The 19,998-nt window shown below is 39.5% G+C and overlaps 1 protein-coding gene across 1 annotated transcript in view; it reads left to right on the forward strand.

Annotated features, from left to right (window-relative positions):
* Window positions 1-19,998, forward strand: part of CNTNAP5 (contactin associated protein family member 5) — a 291,688-nt gene that overhangs the window by 65,892 nt on the left and 205,798 nt on the right. The window contains exons 2-3 of the mRNA XM_086464950.1: window positions 9,922-10,032; window positions 17,809-18,002. Of these exons, the coding sequence (XP_086321076.1) occupies window positions 9,922-10,032; window positions 17,809-18,002 (305 nt within the window). The remainder of the gene's footprint in view (window positions 1-9,921; window positions 10,033-17,808; window positions 18,003-19,998) is intronic.

Consider the following 19,998-nt stretch of genomic DNA (forward strand, 5'->3'; position numbering starts at 1 on the left):
CAGCCTGCAAATTGAACATTCTCTCAGCCTTATGGGATGCAATGAAATTCTCAGTTATAATTGCTTTTCATTATGCCATCCTGCATGTTACACAATTTGAAGTTCTCTTCCAAACAGAAAATATTTAGTGAACCTCATGTTGTGTATTTTTTTGCTTTAATCAGTTTTATTCATGAGTTTACCAAAGATTCAAAGGAAAAATAAAAATTGAATTCACTTTACCATGATTGATTTGAAAATTCAAGGGACAACCTCTTGGTTATTGATGGCTTTTAAATTGCAGTGCATTATTACCTGGGTATGCCTGTGAAATTCATCAGTATTCCACACCTTTCTAGCTTCTTCTCCTGTTTGCTTAGAGATAGCAATGGTAAATTTAGATGTGCACAAAATAACCTTACCAGACAAAGATACGGCATTGTTAAGTCTTTGCATTGACTGCCTGTGTAAAAGACCTCTACTCCATAGAGGTCTGTAGGAAAACCAGGGCAGAAAAATCTTCTTTGAGAATGAGAAAGCTGAGGCCTGATCGAGTTTCCCACGTGATGGAGGTTGCCCAACTTCATTGCCCTTATGAAGGGTGGCTGGGTTAAAAGAGAGAGAATGGGAATGGGTCATCACACTGATGCAGATAGATACTCATGGGTCTTGCTCCAAGGTGGGGGGAAACTGTAGCACTGTGAAGAAACTGAGAGGAGGTGAACCATAGTGCTGTGCTGGAGAAGCAAGAAGAGACAAGAACTTACAAAGGGCTAATTCTCCCTTGACTTCCCTTTTTACATTCATCCCTGAACTCATGATAATCGTGGTCAAGTGTGAATCCTCGAAAGGAAACCCACCACAGGAAGTGGATTTGTGTTTTGTTCTCTAAGGTGCCCCTATGAACACTGTGAACCTCCACAAAGGCAGAGCAAGGTAATAGGAGTCCTCACTTAAGGGTCTAAGCTTGTGTCTGCAGTCACAGGTGTACTGATAAGCAGTTGGTGTTGAGATGCTCCACTGAAGGTTGCATCAGTGCTGCTGCAAGCATGCTGAATTTGAGGTCGCTCAAGGTGTGGGGAATAGCACAGATGTCTATAGGTATAAGATTCTCATCCAGTTTGGAGAAATAGGACTATATTTCTGTCTCATTGGGCTGAATATCAGGCGGTAGAAGGTGGCATGGCTCTACTTAGATTGCTGAACCTATTCTATTTCCAAATTAGACTAGAAAATGGATTTCTTTGTCCGCAACAGTGTTAGTTACCTGGGATGGTCAACTCCTCCCACCCCTGCAAATAAAGCATTTGTGTTTCCCAGATTGGTTTTCATGTTCCAGTCAGCATGGTAACCTATTTGCTGCTGCTGTTGTGCAGAAAGCTTTTGTTTATTTCTCTCCTGTTTTGGTTGGGATTTTTTTTTATGTGTTTTTTTTTCAATAAACCTTATTCTTACTGAAACAGGTATTTACATTCTCATTTAAAAAACTGTATTTAGAAAACTTGAAGAAACTGCTTCATTGATGAATTCCTGAACAATCTTAACACTGAGTAACATCAGCAGAAAATCTACCTTACGCCCTCTGCATTCTAATTTTATGTTGGTGAATGCCTGTACTGAACTCAGTCCAGCTGCATCTGATCATTCTTGTGATTTTCCTCTAATAATGAGCCTGGCAACCTTACTGATGGGTGCAGATACAAGAACATTTTTTTTCCTGCAAATTCAGTGTTGTTTTAATTGTATGTTTTATGATATTTTAAGGAAAATGCTGTTCTGTTTTCTGGAATCCATGGTTTAATTGATGGAGTTCTGAACTCCTATCAGTGATGATCTCTGGTGAACAGGCCATGCTTGTAGCAAAGTCTGATGCTTTTGAAGGACATCAAAGTTTGTTTTTTGTGAGTGCTGCTAAAACTTCTGAAAATTTAAAAGACAGGCTTGGTCTTTGGAATATATCAACTATTTTGTATTAAATGCACAAGCAACAAGTCTTATGTAGGCCAAGATGAAAAGAATGCTTGTGATGCTCTGTGGCCATAGTGAAGGGCCTCTGTGTTCTTGGATTGTATTTTTCATAACGTAGCACAAAAACTGCCCTGTGCTGACAAAATCACTTGCCTGTGTGTTCGTGTACAGAAAGGCAATCTCTGGATATATTGCCCTGACACGGATTGCAGCGATTTATACTGTCTGTTCACTAAGGTGTGTTACATGTCTAAAGGGCAAACTTCAGATATAAAACCCATTCCATCCACTGCGTCAACTTTGCAGCTTTCTGATCTCAGGCCAAAGATCAGAGCCTTCTTAAATTAGCAGGATCTCACAAATGTGGAAGGAGAAGGCAAAGAGGCACAAGAAGCATTATATTCTGAGTAGAAAGTAGTAAGAACCCCTGACAACTGCTGTTACACCTGCTGAGAGTAAATCACAGCTTTAGACAATGATATGCTTTTGCAGGTTTGGTCATTGGAATATAAATGTTGACAGCCTGAGTCATGACATGCTTTTGATGTGGTCTTCTTTTCTTTTCCATATAGAAATAATAATGATTTCAATAATTGTTGAAGTCTCAGACTTTCCTCGTATTCAGTGGATTTCTGTGACGGATTGCCTGTTCATTGGCAACAGCTCATTCCTGTCCTTAAAAAAAAAAAAGTCTGTGATCTAACAAAAAGTGTATAGTGTAAGATAGTGACAGGTACCTTTGTTTTGTAGATGCAGACATTATGACTTACCTAAATGACATGGACTATGACAGAGCCAGAATCTGAGCACATTTGTTCCTTAAACAAAAGACCTTTTTCTTTAACTAATTTTAGTTGGTAGTTGACTTTATATGATGTTCTTCCACCCTCTTGAAACGAGTATTACTTGTGTATGTTAGTTTACTGGAGCTGCATTGATGGTTATTTGATTTGAAATTCACATTTTGGCTTCGTAAGCCTGTCTCACATGATTGCTCTGTGCCTCAAATTTGACTCCTACTTCATTATTCTGAGTAGGAGTTACATGGCAGACACTCTTGTTTCAGTGAAAAAGTAAGAACCACTATCTGTTCTAATCAGAGTTTTTTGAGAGCCCCTTGCATTACTCAAAATCAGACTTGATCACTTTTTGTGAGACAAGATTACATATGCAGACTGTATCATAAAAGGATGCTCTATAAATGGACTGATTAATACTTTTATGTCAAGGTTTACAGGCATATGAAAGAACATATGTAACTTACAGTTGTTTAGGAAGAGTTCATGATTAGCTTAACTATTGATGTTTACTTGCAGTATAGCAAGGAAAGAAAAAGAAACATTGTTGTGCTGTTAAGTACATTCTGTAGTGTCTTATATCTTGAAAAATCTGCCATGCCTTTCAGCTAACAGATGGTGTTCACAGCTGTGCATGTGAGTGTAGCCATCTCTAGGAGAAAAAAAAAGGAAAAAAGAAGGAATTTCTCTTTGCAGAAAAATTGTTCCTTTTTTTCTCTTCATCTTTCCAAGAATCACTTACTAAGATATTCATGGTAGTAGAACCTGGTAGCATGTGGTAGTTACTGTGAGATGCTTTCTGAAGGGACTCTTGATATGGAAATAATCTCTCAATATCTTCTGAATCTGTAGCCATACTCTGTGTTACTGCATTTCCTGTGTCTTTTGTGTATTTTTTCCTCTCACAGAAGCTCCTCCTTCTCCCATACATATACACCTCATTGGACCGTAAAGGTGGAAGGTTAATTTCCACAGTAAGTCCAATATTTATTTCTTGTCTTTACAAAGGAGAACTGCAGCTACAGAAGGTAGGAGAAAAACAGATGAAGGGGAAGGCATCAGTTGTCACTCCTGAGCACTGTTATAGGCATGGTACAAAATGCATGGTTTACATCTTTAAAACAAAGTACGCCATTAAGTGGGTAATGCTAAGAGGAATTTTATCTAGCCTATAAATACCAGTGAATCTTTCCAACTTCAAATCCCAGTACGGAGACAATTTACAATTGCAATCAAAATGATGCACACAATTTAACTTCAGCACCATCTGTAACTCTGCTGGTATTTTAATAATGAATAAAATTATATCTTGGCAATGAAAGTCCTACTTAAATAAAACACCTTTTGAGTTCCAAGCAAGGTGTCCAAGAGGAAGGTACAAGGCCTCTGCTTTACCATGTAGTCTCCTTCGTGTGTACTATAAAAGATATATCTACATTGAAACAGCAAGCTGTGGACAAAAGGTGCGTGTGATTCCATGATGCCCTTGTTAAACTACCTCTGAAGCTCAGACATTCTGGTTCAGGCAGGGCTTTGCCCAGCTGGTCACAAGCACTCCTGCCCTCATTGCACGACTTGTATCTGGTTCAGCAGAGACATGTGAGTGAGGTCTAACCCAGGAGCTCTTTGCTGATGGGCTGTGCTCTAAGCACTTGAAGAACAGGACCTACAGAAGGCAGTTATTTTCCTTTAAAAAGCCTTTTATTGCCATGGGATGATGCAGGAGGCATGTCACTTATCCTCTTCTGATTTGCCTTTTGGACTCCATTGTGAGAACTACCCACACTGGATTCTGGGTTATAATTTTCTTTTTCATCTTCTCCAATTTGTGTATTTTGCAGAGAGGAGGCAATTTTTTGCTCTTAATAGTTTGCATGCTGGGTCCTGTTCCCTCCCCTTCCTTCGGTTGCATTGTTGAGTGATACTAGTTCATACTCTGGGTACTGCTGTCTTGCACTATTTATGACTATTTCATGATGCTTACGGATGCTAATAGAATAGCTGCAGCATAGACCACAGTCTTACTGTGGCTTTTCAAATACTTTCCATTTACAGTGATATGAGATCATTGCGTAAGTATGGTACTCCTTATCATACAGATAAGAGATGTTGACTAACAATATACTACCAAGTAGCAGTAACATGAGCTTCACAATCAAAGATTTCCTGCACATCTGTCTCTGTGAGGGTACAGTGCTACTAAAAGCAGTTCAAATCTGATGTATGTGAAATCTACAGAGCCTAGGGAATGGTGATCTATTGCTGATCGTGCCCTCTTCATCAAAGTTTTCATTAAGGAAATGTTAGTGACCTTTCTGGATGGCCTTCACAAGTGGAAATCAATGTGTTTTGTCCCACTGACTCTTCAAGTGGACAAGTAAAATAGCAGTAGGACAGGTTTGTTAGCACATCTAAGTCATGGCTGGTAATGACCCTGCCCACGTTCCCGCGACTGATCCCCTTCAAAGGACAGGATGAAAGAAACATTAGTGTGATCATGACAGGTTTCTAGGGTTTATGGCTTTCTAAATATCTTCAGTGTCCGCTAATCAGAAATCTTCTAAAGATATATCGATTGCTGCTGCTGAATGTTATCTGAAGCTTGAAGAAAGTTATAAACTGGATGATGCCATGCCTACCAACAGCGATGTAAAACGTGTACTAGAAGTAGTAAAGTTGGGATGAATCTCTGGTTCCTATGCGAACTCAATTTTGGTAATATGTTAGCTGTGTTTCAGAAGCATTTGAAATCTTGTCTCTCTAGGACTTGGATACATTTTTGTAATTTCTTTTTTTCATACTTGTCATAGATGTTCAAGACCTTCACAAAAATATAGAGCTTAATCAGATATTTAGGCAAAAGGCCTTCTCTCAAGTTCACTATTTTATGGACTATTAGCTAAAGTTGGCATTATCTGGCATGTTTCAAAGGAGCCCAAGAGTTTTAGTGTCTAAATCTCACTTGGATACGTTTAAACTGATAACATTTATGCTTGTGTTTTAAAAGAAATGGTTTTGGACAAAATTAAAGTACATGGGGACAGGGGGAAGAAGATTTCATTGTTTTTACTTGGAGGGCAATTAAAGCTACAAGAAAGGAATCAAAACCAACTTCATAATCGATTGGTGAGTTTCTCATTAGTTTTTTGTTAATTTATCATTATTTTCTAAAAAATAACAATGAATAAAAATCGGAAAAAATCAGGTTCATATGGGTAAATATTTTTCTTCGTTTCAGAAGAAAGATCACTGATGACAGTTCTAACAACACTCATGACACTGTAAATGCTATCCATAATCGCCCGTTTCTCGGAAGTCAGTATAGTCAAGGCCAGCATCCGTTTCTCAAACACAAGTCAATGTCAGTATTATGTGATTTGTTTGAAGAAGATGGCTTATATGTACAATCAGACACACTTTTTTTTTTGCTAATTATCTGATTGGCAAGGAAATAAAGGAGAAAACTGGCTAGTAAATGCTTTTCTTTGTGAGGGTCCAGATGTTTTAAATGATTCTGTCATGTAGCATTTTTCTTTGTTAAAACAGACATACAATACAGTTGACTTAAAGAAGCGAAGTTGATGAAATATTTTGAAATGTGCGTGCTGGGATTATATGGTGGGAATCAGGAAACATTGGTTTTGGTTTTGCCATGGGTCTTCTCTGACCTTGCATAAGCACAAAATGTTTCATCTCTTTCTTGTCTGTACCCATCACAACACGAAATATCATTATATCCTTTCTGAGAGAGTTTTGCAGTCTTGAGGTGTGTGTATTGTGTGGTTTGTTTTTTTTTTTCAATTCTGCCTTCTCATGGAAGCAGGGCCTATGGGATGATGCTCACTGTATGTGCACATCCTACCTTTTTGAACCCTGTGGCCTGTTTCAGCTAAGTTTTACAGAGATATCATCTGCAATCTGTACAGTTCATATGTATAGTGACTCTGGAAAGGGATGCATCAGAGCTATTCTGCATATGATCTGGATTGTTGTGCGTATACAAGTCGACTGATGTATCCCAAGAACTTTACTGTGCTTTGAATTTTCATTTGATATGCAAAAGCTGTGCCATGCCCTGCATTGTAGGTCTGTACATGTAAAGCTGCCAGGCAGGTGCAACCTTGTCCTGGTTTGGCTGGGATAGAATCATAGGCCAGCCAGGCCAGGCAGGCTCAAGTCAGTCAGGGCAGCTGACCTGGGTTAGCTACATGTGTAGCTCACACCATAATGTCATGGTCATTGTAAAGGAGGAGGTTTACTGAGGAGTCGGGGCTCCTGTGGGGTTCCTGCTGGAGTTCCTCCTACTCTGCCTCTGGCTTCTCCCTGTTCCTGAGGACTGGATATTCATTTGGCTGAGTATAACTCTGTATATCTCTGTTGGTATTGGTGTTATCTCATTGAAATCTGTTTCACTTACGCCCATGGGTCTGCGCTCCTTTTTCCTGATTCTCCTCCCTGGTGGGTGAGGAGTTGTTGGGTGATAGAGCGACCATTATAGTCTAGCCCCCAGTACAGGCTAAATGTAGACAAACTTCTAATGTTGCAAGGTTAGTTTTGACTGAGGGAAGGGAAGAAGAGTGACCTTGCATGTTGTCAAAATATTCTTTCAAAAATCGACTTCACTTGGAAGAAGTTTCTGCTTGTGCCCTAAAGTCAATTAATATTTACTCTCCCATATATTGGAAGTTGGACTGCATTGGTCCTGGTGTTCTCAGAACTATCTTTAAATTGTTACTGCTGTCCTAAATCCTGAAGCCTTATAGTTATATGTTTTTATAGTTAGATATGAATTCAAGGAAGGATTCCTGGCAGTAGTGTTTTTGTTTGTTTTTGGGTATTTTTGTAGAGGAAAACCAAATAAAGATCCCAGAATTTGTTGTGAAAACAATGTAATGCTGTAGCAGCAGGGGTCCAGGTGAGTGTGTCTGTGGACAGAAGCAAAGGATGTGGAAATGTAAACAAAGCATCTGGAAATGTAAACAAAGCACCTGGTAGTTAAAAGAGCTGATTGTCACTTCCCAGGCTGGAGCCTCCAGAGATCCTGTGGAAAATCTTAAATGCATTTCTCTGAAATGGTTTATGCTTGCTGCTGTGCTGAGACACTTGGTGTCTTGTAGGTATCCAATCATACCATCGGGGAACAGTGAGAACCCAGAGATTGTCACCAGGCTCTTGTCACAGACGACTTGTGGATCACAGGCTGATGTGTTGAGTTCTCTAGTGGTCCAGGAGCAACTGCAGGGAACTGAAGAGAGCCAGCAGACTAGACACTATTTAAATTGAAATCTTTGCATTCAGTTATTTCCAACTTCAGGTTTTGAGTGATGCTGAATAGTCATGTAGGTCTACTGCTAAGACCTTGAACCTCCTTTTGAGAAGTTCCCAACCTCTCCTCTGGGTTTTATAGAATGCAGAAGTTTAGGTGAGTTTGATGCCCCAATGTACTTACCATTTGAGATCTTTGTTTAAATCACTGTTTAGGTCAAAAGTGACAGTGAAGTAAGAGCCTCATTTTGATTTACAGATTTCTTTTTTTTAAGTCCAGACAGAACCATCATGGCCTCACCTCATGCTGTAGCAGGGGGCATGGCACTGCACAGACCTTTCTGCATTGCAGGCAGAAGCTCTTTTTGAGACTCAAAGTCTGTAAGCGATAGAGAATCTGGTCAGGACCTTGGTAACTTGTTTTGTTGGCTAATTATCCTCATGGTCAAAACACCAGTGGAATACTTATTCTTAATTTGTCTAGCTTGCAGGTCTTGTTAGGCCTTTTTGCTGATGGTAACCGAGGAGAGGGAAAGGATTTTGTATTTAAGTTTGCTTGTTGAGGTCCATCAGTCAATGCACTACTATGAATTATATTGATTACACTGATTTTTCTTATAGAATTGGATTTTAATTCGAAAAGTATCTGGGCTGTTCTAGAGAGCCATTGTAGAAAGAGATAAAATGTAATCTGCCTCATTATGGGGAAGGTATCACCCAGATTTGGAAAAGTTTATATTTGTTGTCATAACTATAAAGTGATTTTGGCTTTTATTCCTTGTCTTTTGTAGCCCTGAAATATCATTAATGCATTATTCTTCCCCGCCCCCATCCTTGCCAATTATGTATTTACTCTGTGACTGCGAGAACACTGTGCTGCCTAAGATCCTGCTAATCTGCAGGACTTTTCCAGTAATTAGATCCATGTTTGCTCCATGGGAGATTCAACTAAAAATGAGAGGGACTGTTTTTTCATTATTATTATCCTCTACTAAAACCCTGCACTATGTTCTTGAGTGTGTATCATGGAATCACAGCATGATTAGGGTTGGAAGGGACTTCAAAGATCACCTAGTTCAAGCCCCCCTGCCACGGGCAGGGACATCTTCCACTAGACCAGGTTGCTCAAAGTCCCATCTAGCCTGGCCTTGACAGGTTGGATGCTGTATGTGACAGCATTGTAATGAACAAAATTACTTTACCCAATTCCATCCTTATTCAAACATTATGTGCTCAAAAATGAAATTTGAGTGTTAGCCTAGCCCATCTGTCCTCAGATGAGGATGTGAAAGTAAGACAGACATAGCAGACTACTTGTTTAAGCAAATAAAACTAGTTTGACCATGTATATGTGCGCAAGCTTGGGGAAGAAATGAAGGAAGTGTTCAGGTTTTGTAATCACGGTGCAGTACAGGACTCTTGTGAGGCATGTGACGTGCTTTTACATGTTGCAAAAGGCCAGGTGGCAGATCCCTGTGTGTCATTTCCACACAGAAGTAAGAAGTTAAAAGTCCTACATTACGCATCTGCTCTGTGGAGCGACTTTACTGAACACAACACTTGGAGTGTTCTCTAAAGTCTACAGGGCATTACTACATTCTTCCAGTGGCTTTTGCAACAAGAGTCATTACTCTCTAACTAGAGAGGAGATCATTAAATTTCATTCACTGAAAGGGAAATGTTTTCTAGTTTTTCAAGTATTCGATGTCTTAACAAGAGCTCCCATCCAGTTGCCATCCCACCTCATTCTGGAGGGTAAATTTCAGTCTCGCACATAAATGCAAGCACAAGTGTGCTCTTTCTCCAGTCTCTGTCTACTAAGTAGAAACAAACACCACCTTGAGACAGCACAAGTTGGCATATTTGTGGCTAATGTGATGACCTCTGTTTTGTTTCTTGTTTTTTTTTTTAGATAATTGTGACGATGCCTTGGTATCTCCCTTACCTTCAACAGCCCTTACCAGTTCCTCTGAGCTCTTCAGTACTCACAGTCCCAGCTTTGCAAAGCTCAACGGGCGAGATGGTAAGGTTGCAGTATGAAATGTCTAAACTATTCTTTTTAATCACATTTACAAAGAATAACTTTTATGCTGTTTGTATGCACTGTGTTCAGAGCTAAGTAGAATACAGCTGTTAATTTATGCTTCTGTGGGAGCTCTATTTAGGAACAATTTCTGTTAAATTTGAAGCTCTCCACTTCTCTTGTAGAAACATCCTGAAGGAAGTTCAGATAGTCTTTTTCTTTTCAAGAGTTCCCATGACCTTTACAGCTTGAAGGTCGTTAAGCTTGAGGCCCTGTTCTAAAATGTTAGGTGTTTGTTAAAGCTAGTAGCAACTAAAGATTAAAATTCCAGTGGAATTCAATCATTACACAACTCTGCAGAAATAGTGAAAAATAAATGAAAAAACTTTGCAGACATTTGCAAGGAGGAATGTTTGAGGCCCAAATAATGATTTCACACACAAGGTGCAACTATTAGGATCAAATCTGGTACCAGAAAAGAGAAGTTGGAAGTACCTAGGGTATCATTTGACATGGTGTTGCAAGTTTGGGTTGCTGGCTCTGATCTTATTCCCAAGTTAGAGACTCTAAAGAGGAATTATCTGTATTATCACATTACATATGATTTTCATTATGAGAAACACGAGAATGTATACTATTAGAAAAGAGATTTTAATTTAAAATAAATTATAATTTTCCTACTTAGTCTCTGAAATGTCTGTTTTAATCAAACACCTTTTGATAACCCTACAGAAAGATAGTAAAGGGCTCTGTCTTAGCTTGGCGTTAATGATAAGGAGTTGATAGGTCATTAGAGAAGTGTTAGATGGGAGTTACTATATAATATTTAAACACCTGAACTAGAGTTCCTCAGCAAGTAAAAGGTCATATGGTAGTTGCTCAATAAAAAGAAAGTTGTAGGCATTGAGCATGATATTGGAGTTTGCCCTGACTTTATCTTCAACTGCTAGCTGGGACAGTGAAGAGACAGGCTTACATGATTTTGCAAATGGCTCTAATGACTAATTTTATCTGCAGAAAAGAGGAAGAGTTTCAAAGTCAGTATTATTGCAGGTCAAGCTCTGGCTGTACTGTATTTTACAGTGATATTAATATCTAAATTGACAATGATTGTAATTTAAGGGCAGAAAATTAAATAGGTCTTAGCTGTGCTAGAGTAGTATTCCATGTAGTGGGGGGTAAGGTATTCCAGTTGTTTTTAGAAATACAGGATCACATTAGTAAGGTCCACGCTGTCCTTTGGCACAAATCATGGGAACAGGAATACAGAGTATTGAAACTGAGCCCTAAGCAAGGAAGGGCTTAGTTGTTTCAGCAACTTTTATTTCATGTTTTAAAGGCTTACGTGATAATTGATGAGCTAAGCCTAACACAGGGACCTAGAACGTAAATTCTACCTTGCTTAATTCTTCTGTTGCACAGACTTTTGTAGAAATGTGAAGATCTAGTGCCAGCAGAATTCATATGAGTACTTCAAGTTGGGTTGGAGGAGTAAGCAGTGGTAGACAGCAGCTGAAGGAACTTTCTTTGGCTGGCACTTGAATGCAAACAGTAGGTATCTCCACAAGAAATAATATTCGCTAACAAGGACTGTGCCATGGCTTTCTAATGATGTTGGAGTGTTTTGATGAGTTTGCTTAGCTTTGTTCGTAATTGATAGGACAGTGCTGCAAGTAACAGTGCCTCCAGGTAGAAGCCAGATAAATATATTTGTTAATATGAATGCAACAGGTAAAGATGAATTTATAAAATATAGTGCTGACCTACCTCAATAGAAAGTTCTAATTCATCAATTTGATTAAGTAATAGATAAATGATAACTAAAAGGCTTTTGTTTAAAAAAGGCCTGCAGCAGTGAAGTGTTCCATTTAAAAAAATACAAACCCACAAAAAACACCCATTGGTAAAGCTTGTGTGAACTGCTGAAAATGCTCAATTAAAATGCTGATAAATTTGTACCGGTAATAGTAAAGCAGTTAGTATAATTCTGATAAATAAGATTCTGAGGTATGAAATATATTACTTACACATAAGAGGGATTAATCAGCTTTTCTGTTTACAGTAAATAAATAATGAAAAAGAATAAGAAAATTGCTGTAATATGACTATACCAACTAAGCTTTTTTCAGTTCTCTGTTAGCTCTCAGCCTGAGTAGTCAGTATAGGCAATTATGTATGGGAATATAAAACATATATAATGTCAAAAGGATTTTTTTTTTGTGGCCAAGAAATGTTTGATCTGGGTATTAAAGTAAAATTCTGCAGCAGGGAAGCACTTAGTTGCAGCAGGAAGTCCAAGAGTTTGTAGCACAATATAAAGCCAGTGGAGCTGTTTGTAAGGCACTGTAGGGTGGAAACAAGCATTCCCTTTGCTTTGTATGAATAAACTACAAATAAGTATGGACATCCTGAGCAGCCCTGTGGAACATCAAGGAGCGCTGACTGCATAACACTGGGCTTAAATGCAGTTTTCTGAACAATTACCGCAAAATGTACAAATAGTCTGAAAATGAAAAAAAGTATTTGATATTTTTTGGAGTCATATGGGTCTCCAGCTGAGAAACCATGTGGACTTTATTCTCGTCACACTTCTAGCATTATGATTTATTGCCATGGAGAATATGAGCGATGTAATGGATTCCTGTGGTACTGCTTCTCCACTAGGGCATTTTCTCCGTACCATGTTGAACCTCTCCCTTGAAACGATCACAGAAAATGTGAAGTGTGTGAATGGTGAAGAACAGTGGTGTAGTGCAATGGGCAGAATCCTATCAATGCCAGTGGGAATGTGGCAGTCAGAATGGGGAAGTTATGTGCCCCTCAGACATGATGTTGTAAAATGCTAAAGGTGGTGACATAATTGAGCATCCTCTGTCTTGTTTTCTTGTGAAAGAGGTAATGTGGCATCTTCATACATTGGTACTCTCCAGACTACCTGAAAACAAGTGTACAGATCTGGTGGGTGTAATCAGAGCCACTCTGGTTTTTTATCTTTATGCCACACTATTAATAAAAGGTGTATGGTCCTCTTCAATTTCCTTGTGCCCAACTGCAGGAAAACAGTGTCAGAGTTATGCTTGTACTGTTCAAAGGAATTGATGTCCTGTAAATATTGTGTCTTCAGTAGCCCTTGTTGTTGTCTATTGGAGCCTTCACATCCTATGTTATTGTCTCTTGTCTTGGACCTGCCCTGACAAATGTTTCCCAGGGTGAGTCACTGATGGGTTGAGGAGCAAATGGCTGTGAAAGGGTTGCAATACTTCGGATGTGTTTTTTTTGCTAATTACTAAAAAAAAGTATGGGGTGGGGTGTTGACACACTATAAGGAATGATGTGCATAAAAGAAACGTACAGACACAGATTCTACCTGAAAAAGATGACAGTATCCCTTGTGCCACCTGCTTTGTATAACAGAGTGAATATAGAGGAAAAATCATAGAATACTAGATTGGAAGGGACCTCAAGGACCATCTAGTCCAACCTTTCAAGGTCAAAATATAGTTTAAATGATATGGCCCAGCATTCTGCCAAGCTGAGTCTTAAAACTGTCCAATGTAGGGGAATCCACCACTTCCCTTAGGAGATTATTCCAATGAAAAAGAACATTTATTGATTTTTGGCACTCATACTAGTATTTGGTTGGGATTTGTGATACCCACAAAAGTAAGCAGAAGTTACATGTTTGCTTTACTACCAGAAGTGAGAGGGACCCAATGGGAATATCTTTAGTTCTGCCCTCAGTCACATGGCCAACGAAGCTTTGCTGTTGCAGGAATTTGAACTGCCATGCTTACAAGTCAGTAGAATTACTCTCCGTTGTGGAAATAGTAGTGGTGGAAGGTTTGGGAGAGGGAAATACAGTGGATTTTTTTCCCTGTGGGAAAAGGTGTATGAGCAGCTGCTGTTCTGTAAAGACATTGTCTGTAACTGGTAACATCTTGCAAGACTTTCTTCTGGAGAGGTGATGCTATGAGCAGGTGTCACTGCTGTGTCATGTGGTGCTTACATCTAGAGAGTGACATTCCCAACAGACTAATGTGCTCATGTGAAGAGAGAGTGGAGACTAGTGATCAGTGGTGTTCTTCAAGGGTCAGTATTGGGACCAGTGCTGTTTAACATCTTTGGTGACATGGACAGTGAGATTGAGTGCACACTCAGAAAGTTTGCTGATGACACCAAGTTGTGTGATGCGGTTGACATGTTGGGGGGGAGGCCATCCGAGGGACCCTGACAGACTGGAGAGGTGGGCCCATGCAAACCTCATGAAGTTTGACAAGGCCAAGTGCAAGGTCCTGCACCTGGGTCAAGCCAATCCCAAGCACAAGTACAGGCTGGGCAATGAGTGGATCAAGAGCAGCCCTGCAGGAAAGAACTTGAGGATGTTGGTAGATGAAAAAATTATATGAGCCAGCAGTGTGTGCCCACAGCCCAGAAAGCAAATCACATCCTGGGCTGCATCAAAAGCAGCATGGCCAGCAGGTCGAGGGAGGTGATTCTCCCCCTCTACTCTGCTCTGGTGAGACCCCACCTGCAGTGCTGCATCCGGCTCTGGGGCCCCTAGCACAAGAAAGACATAGACCTGCTTGAGGGAGTCCAGAGGAGGGCCACGAAGATGATGAGGGGGCTGGAGCACCTCCCCTGTGAGGCCAGGCTGAGAGTTGGGGTTGTTCAGCCTGGAAAAGAGAAAGCTTTGGTGAGACCTTCTAGAGGCCTTCCAGTACTTAAAGGGGACCTACAGGAAAGGTGGGGAGGGACTCTTGATCAGGGAGGGTAGTGATAGGATGAGGGGTAATGGTTGCAAACTGAAAGTGAGTATATTTAGATTAAATATTAGGAAGAAATTCTTCCCTGTGAGTGTGATGAGACACTGGAGCAGGTTGCCCAGAGAAGCTGTGGCTGCCCCTCCCTGGCAGCGTTCAAGGCCAGGCTGGATGGGGCTTTGAGCAACCTGGTCTGGTGGGAGGTGTCCCTGCCAGCGGCAGGGGGTTGGAACAAGATGGTCTTCAAGTTCCCTTCCAGTCCAAACCATTCTATGATTCTATACGGAGTTCAGAGACTCCATGTAATCTGTGATTTGAGAGCTCAAGCTCACCGCAGATTTCCCAAATTTCCATTCAGCATGTGTCATTTGTTTGACTTAAACATAAGCCTGTTGTGCTGTGCTCAAATTGGAAAATAGCAGTGTATAGTAAAGCCAAATACTTTTGCAGAAATCTTATCACCTTTCTGCCACGTCCAGCAGCAGAAGGGAGAGAGAATAAACTACATAGAGTAGAAGCTAGTTACAATGTTTAATAAACTACTGGAAAGTACCTGTGGTAATAAGCTTGGCTTAAGTTCTTGTCTATAAACTAGCACAGAGAAAGCAAAGATTTTTTTCTTTATTCTTTTTTTTTTTTATATGGGGAACTTGTCAAACAAATTACTTGTTATAAACTATTTTTTTGCATGTAGTTGTTGCTGTTTATGTTTTAGAAAGACAATAAAGATGAAAATGCCCACCTTTCTTTTAATGTTTACTGAAAACCTCTAAAATAAGCTCTTCAGAGTGTTGAAGGGAACAACTTTGTGCCACAGACCCAGTAGAATTTCTGAACTGATTTTCTATGTCCTGCCAGTTCCTGGAATAAAACTGTAAACAAAACAGCAACTATCATGTTCAGAGTCTATTTCAGATATTAGATATTACAATCCAAAGGAAGTTTTCGTTTGGCTCCTGTGTACATTAGGCACAATTCCATGTAGGAGAAATATGCAGCTTGTTGTCTTTGAAGACAGTTATACAGTTTGTATCTTAGAAGCCAGATAGAAATATTCTTTATATGGCATTTAAATTTTAAAAAGGGCAGGGGGGAAGAAACGTTGTTAGGATTTTCAACATGAGATACTCTAGCCTTAGATAACCTATATTCAGATGTGGAGTTAAAAGAGAGCTGTGAAGTAGTCAGAGAAGAATTGAGTGATGAAGTTCCTGATATTCTCATTAGGTCTTTCATGGCATGCTCATAGTGGGGAGTATTCCATTTAAGGCAGGTAAAATAATCACGATGATGATGAAGACTTCTATTGTGATTGAAAAAGGTAAAATAAAGCATGGCACTAGCAAGCAGTATGCAGGGGAGCAGGGACGATACTCAATCCTAGCTACAGAATAAACACATTTTTGTTTCAGGAATTAGGACTAAATACTATCTTATTGAACTGCAAATAATGAAAATTCTAACACCTTTTCTTAGACAAAGGAATTTCAGTTGTGAGTTGGAAAATACAATGCAGCCCAGGAAAATCAAGAAATTTTTTAAAGGGTAAAGTTACTGAAATTGAGTTTTTTTATATAAATCACATTTATTGATCTTTCAACTTAGCTCGCTTCAATGATCTTGTCATGGAGCAGCTTTGAGACAGATCAGTTAATAAGATTAAAATATTAAGGTAAATCCAGCAATTCATGACCAAAGTATAGTAATGCTTTTTGTTTGGAAACACATATTTGGAATCATTCTTGTAGTTTACATGAGAAATTGTTAATGCTTTACTTTCAACTCTGTATTTCCCCTTTCCTTCCTAATGTGAGTGTGTTCATGGTAATTGCACAGCAGTGCTTTTGTAAACTTCGCTAATACTGGCAAAACAAACAAGATGATGGGTCACAGAAGCAGTGACAGCCTGAAAATTTGCTGCTTCGGATACTTTGTTAATGGCTTCTGTGTTCTTCATAGTTGCATTTTTCGCTTATTTGTAAGGCTGAAGTGAATGCTGAGTTTATATGGAGAATAAATGCGTGCACATAGAAACAAGTTAAAAGAAAATAAACATAGCCTATAATTTAAGGTGTAAAAGAAAGCAAGAGAACAGAAAACAATATATTCCAGTCTCGAAGGATTTGCCTTTTAACTATAAGCTTGTGTTTATTGTAGTGAGTGAAGTGGTGAAATACAAGCAGTAGTTACAGTTCCATGTTTCATTTGCTTTGCATTACCATGGGCCTGTTTAGCCTCTAAAAGAATTTAAGGCATAATACATATCTTTACACCTAAAGGACAAACGTGAGTTAGGAGCTGTCAGCTTCCATGTGATCATGACTTTTGAAGTCTCTGTTCCTAAATGGAGAAGAGGATCATGGAAGTAGATAATTTGCAACTCGTGTTTGTCCTCATGAACATCTTGTTTGTTCTTTTAAGATAAAATACATGTTACCTTAACAGGCATCCTGTGCAAGGAAGAGGCTACTTTCCAGTGTGAAGGCAGTCCCTTTAGTTGTTCAATCAAATGGTATCTGGCTTTACAACATATAATCTGAAGTGTATTTACAACCTGTCATTAAACTGTTCTTTCAAATACTTAATAGATCTCAAATCAAGATGATTTATATTTTTGCATGTCTTTCAAAACATATCAAAAAAGAAAATGTCAAAGTAAATTAGAAGTTAGAAATCAGCGTTCCCAGATTTGCACAACCATGTGAAGAGTGGACAGATACGACTTTTTTTTTGTGGCTGAGGATGTGCCAACCTGACGTTTGCCCTGCTCATAAAGAATAAATTTCATTAAAATTTCTCAGAAATTCAAAATTCCTGATGAACTTCAGGCTCATTAAGAAAACCTTAAGGAAGTACACCTCATGTAACATGTATCTTAACACAAAAATATGAACAAACAGCTGTATGTTCAGGAAGTAGACTCCTTTATAATGACATGAAATAACAACATGGTTCTTAAGTATAGTTTCTTGTGCTGTCATTGTCATCTCAATTATCTTTATCCCATCTCTTTCAGGAGCTGGTGGCTGGTCCCCGCTGGACTCAAACGAGCAACAGTGGCTCCAGGTTGATCTGGGAGACAGAGTGGAGATTGTCGCAGTCGCTACCCAGGGCAGGTATGGGAGCTCAGACTGGGTAACCAGCTATACGCTGATGTTTAGCGACACTGGCCGCAACTGGAAACAGTACAGACAAGACGACACCATCTGGGTAGGTCTGAATTGCGGATGCCTTTGGTCCCAGATCTTACTGGTTTGGGCTCATTTTGACATGTGGAGAAACGGCTTCAGTTTCAGATCAGAGGAGTGCGGCAGTGGTGAGAGAGCAGACCCGAGTGACTCTGCAGGGTGTTTTGATCTAAATGGGTTATGTCACAGACTGTCTGTGTAATACAAGTTTAAGCCCTCAGGACTACGTTGTTTTTCAAACTACGAGGATGCTCAGAGCACTCAAAATGACCTGCATGCTTATGTGCCTGGTTGGCTCTGATTCAGGCACACCGGGGTAAATGAGGCTAATCACCTACATACTTTCCCCAGGAAATATGGAAATTAACTCTGTCTTGTGCACGCTCGCTGGCCAGAACAATAGCGCTCATGCTGGGGGAGGTGGGTGGTAAATTGCTCCTCGGCTAGAGAGGGCTGGAGCTGCAGCATGAATTGTGGGGTGATTTAACAGATATACTAAAAGTGCTCAAGGCTTTTCCTAAAATTTTAATGCAGACTTGACGCTTGCTGTGTCACAAGTTCAATGTGTAGCCATGCCAGGTGCTGTCAGTAGGACTGCATGGGGTAGCAGTGCCACCTCAGGTGTGGATGGAGAAGTTTAAAAGTCTTCCTTTCGTATGGAAAATGTGAATTGTTAACAAATGGTAGCATCCTCTCTGTGCCTATGTGTTGTAGTTCTGAGGATCAATAGTCCTGGTAATATGACTGTATGTGGTCGTAAATGAAGCTTATTCTTCATGGAAATAAAAGGGAACATTTTAAGGGTGACCAAGTAGACTTCTGGTTTTGCCTTAGATTTTTCTTTGGTTAACACTTTGATTAAAGGCTGTGTCGCAAAAGCAGATTTTGCTTCCAGAACATAATGACTGTGAATGAGGAGAGTTGTGGTGCAGCAGGAAGAGGGGAGAAGGGCTACTTAATTTTGTCCTGAGCATGTTGTAGGCAGTGGGCATGCACGCACGTACAGGGAGGTTAACTTATGTGGTTTTAAAATCCATTTTGTTGTCACTGTCTGTGGTTTATGGTGGTTTGATTTAGGGAAAGCCAATTAAATCCTTCTTCCTTTAGAAAGACAACTTTGGCCCAAAGATGGTCATAAAGTTGTCAAGTGTGGCTCTGCTTCACTTGTCACTTATAAAGTTATATTAGACTGTCTTTGCTCCAGATACTTTTTTTTTTAATGTTTAAAAACAGTGGAATTTCATTCTGGACTGAATATAGCAATCATTTAATCTGGCTCTCAACATCCACCCTTGGGATTCAGAAATCCAGGACTGAGATGTTTTTACAGACTTGGTGTCATTAAGTGCTTCCTTCCCTGAAAATATTATGTGCCTTGTTAAAATTTTATATTAAGACAAATTATTTTTTATTACATGTCTAACTTTTCAGTCCTTTCCTTTTTTGGAAACCCTCGACCTTTTATTTTCTTCTTTAGATTTTTCTGCCTAAAGGGAAACTTGGAAAGGCACCATGTAGAATTTACCACAGCAAATCTTCATGCCTTAAGGATACAATCTTGTGAATTTCTGATATTGCACCTAGTATTGTGCACAAGAATAAGAAGCAGCCTAACATGGATTTAACAGTGAATTAGGATTTTTGAACCCTGAACTGTCTTGTTTTACTAAGTGATCAGGCATGAAGTTGATTCAGAGCAGACCCTGACACAAGTTCTAAAGCTTCAGTAGATCTTGAAGCTTGCTTTCTGGAGGGGTAATTTTTGTATGCTTTTCTAATGGTAACCACCATAGGCTACAGAAGATAGTTTTGTATATAATTGAGAAAATGAAGTAGAATTTATGTGGAAAAGGTAACACTGGGGAAGGGTTTGGATTTTTTTTCCCCTCACATTAGTTTCTACAAGTGACACTGACTATACCAGCTAGTAACATAATTCCAGTCCAGAAGAATGATTTGCTCCACATCCCCAGGCAGAGGGCTTGAAGGGTTTGTTAGAATGCATCACCGAACTTTGC

Source organism: Leptosomus discolor, chromosome 5 (assembly GCF_034619465.1).
Source record: "Leptosomus discolor isolate bLepDis1 chromosome 5, bLepDis1.hap2, whole genome shotgun sequence".
In the NCBI taxonomy this organism is placed as follows: Eukaryota; Metazoa; Chordata; class Aves; order Leptosomiformes; family Leptosomidae; genus Leptosomus; species Leptosomus discolor.